Here is a 1176-nt window from a genome sequence, read left to right as displayed (position 1 = left end):
ATGAATGAAACACCGCTGTGTTTGCTTTTAGAGATGCGCAGCTGTTACTTTATTTGGAACTATTTTCGTTGATGAAATAGAGCAAAATCAGGCAGTACTTGTTTATTGAACTGTTGTATTAAATCAATATCACATTTGCAAACTCCCTTAATAACTATTAAAAGTTGTCACTCTCCTTATCGCGATCTGTGGGCGCACAGAAAATGAGAGCGCGAGTGAGTTCTCAAGACTCAAAAGCACGTGCAAATGATACGTTCCGTCATCTGTCATTGTGTTATAAGTGCAGAACCTGCGGGAATGAGTACAATTATTATTAATAGCCACAATCCTGCGCCGAAATTCAAGTCCTGCTCTGTGTTCTCTGCTAATAACCCGACAGTAAATGATGCGTTATGTTTTCACTGAGAAGCTGCAGCCGTGGCGGGGATGGTTTTTGGTACAACAACAATGCGCTAAATGTTTCTTTTCCCCTCATTTTTTCCAATTGACGGAAATCCGTCATAGACTTTAGATCCCTGTGCATTGAGAGGTTTTTTACTTAAGAAAAACTAGCATGTCACCTAATATATATCCAAATGAATCGAAATGAAAACCGAATCAAGCTAGCTCCAGTATGTGTGTGTCACTCACAATCTGCGCATGAGTTCAGACGGATACTGGTTTCGGGGGTCATGCGTGTCTGCGGGGTCACGACCTCTGGTCTCCATCATCAGCCGGTGCTCGATATAAACGTCCAAGGCATCCTTCGCCACCACCTACAAAAAACACACACGAATATATCGATCAGTGGGCAATATTACGGATACACAGAATCTCAGCTGTGTGAGTGTTTATATCCTGTATGCAGGGCCGCATTAAGACCTCAATGGGCCCCGGGGCTATGACTTACTGCAGGGCCCCGTCACAATAATGATATAGCTTAACATAGGATTTTTATCCAATCAAAGTTTCATAATTCTTGATACCAATTCCAATATATCAAAAAAAAAAAATACTTGCCTTGTGAAAAACAAACTTACTGAAGACAAGTAAACAGTCATGAATTACAATAGAACAAATAAATTGACCTACAAACACTTAAAGCACTGAATAAGAAATATATTGTATAAAATAAATAGACTAGAAATAGACTGAATAGTCTTCACTGTATAAATTCAATATACATTATTTTACAAA

The 1176-nt window shown here is 38.9% G+C and overlaps 1 protein-coding gene across 1 annotated transcript in view; it reads right to left on the bottom strand.

Moving 5' to 3' along the window:
* LOC107744067 (DNA replication licensing factor mcm7-B-like) overlaps positions 1–1176 on the bottom strand; it is a 20753-nt gene that overhangs the window by 12506 nt on the left and 7071 nt on the right. The window contains exon 4 of the mRNA XM_016557538.1: positions 631–755. Coding sequence (XP_016413024.1) covers positions 631–755 — 125 coding nt within the window. The remainder of the gene's footprint in view (positions 1–630; positions 756–1176) is intronic.

The sequence above is a fragment of the Sinocyclocheilus rhinocerous genome, unplaced genomic scaffold, assembly GCF_001515625.1.
Source record: "Sinocyclocheilus rhinocerous isolate Xijiao unplaced genomic scaffold, SAMN03320098_v1.1 scaffold7065, whole genome shotgun sequence".
NCBI classification, from domain to species: domain Eukaryota; kingdom Metazoa; phylum Chordata; class Actinopteri; order Cypriniformes; family Cyprinidae; genus Sinocyclocheilus; species Sinocyclocheilus rhinocerous.
Note: the sequence above shows the minus strand (reverse complement) of the source record. Positions and strands in the feature narration are given on the sequence as shown.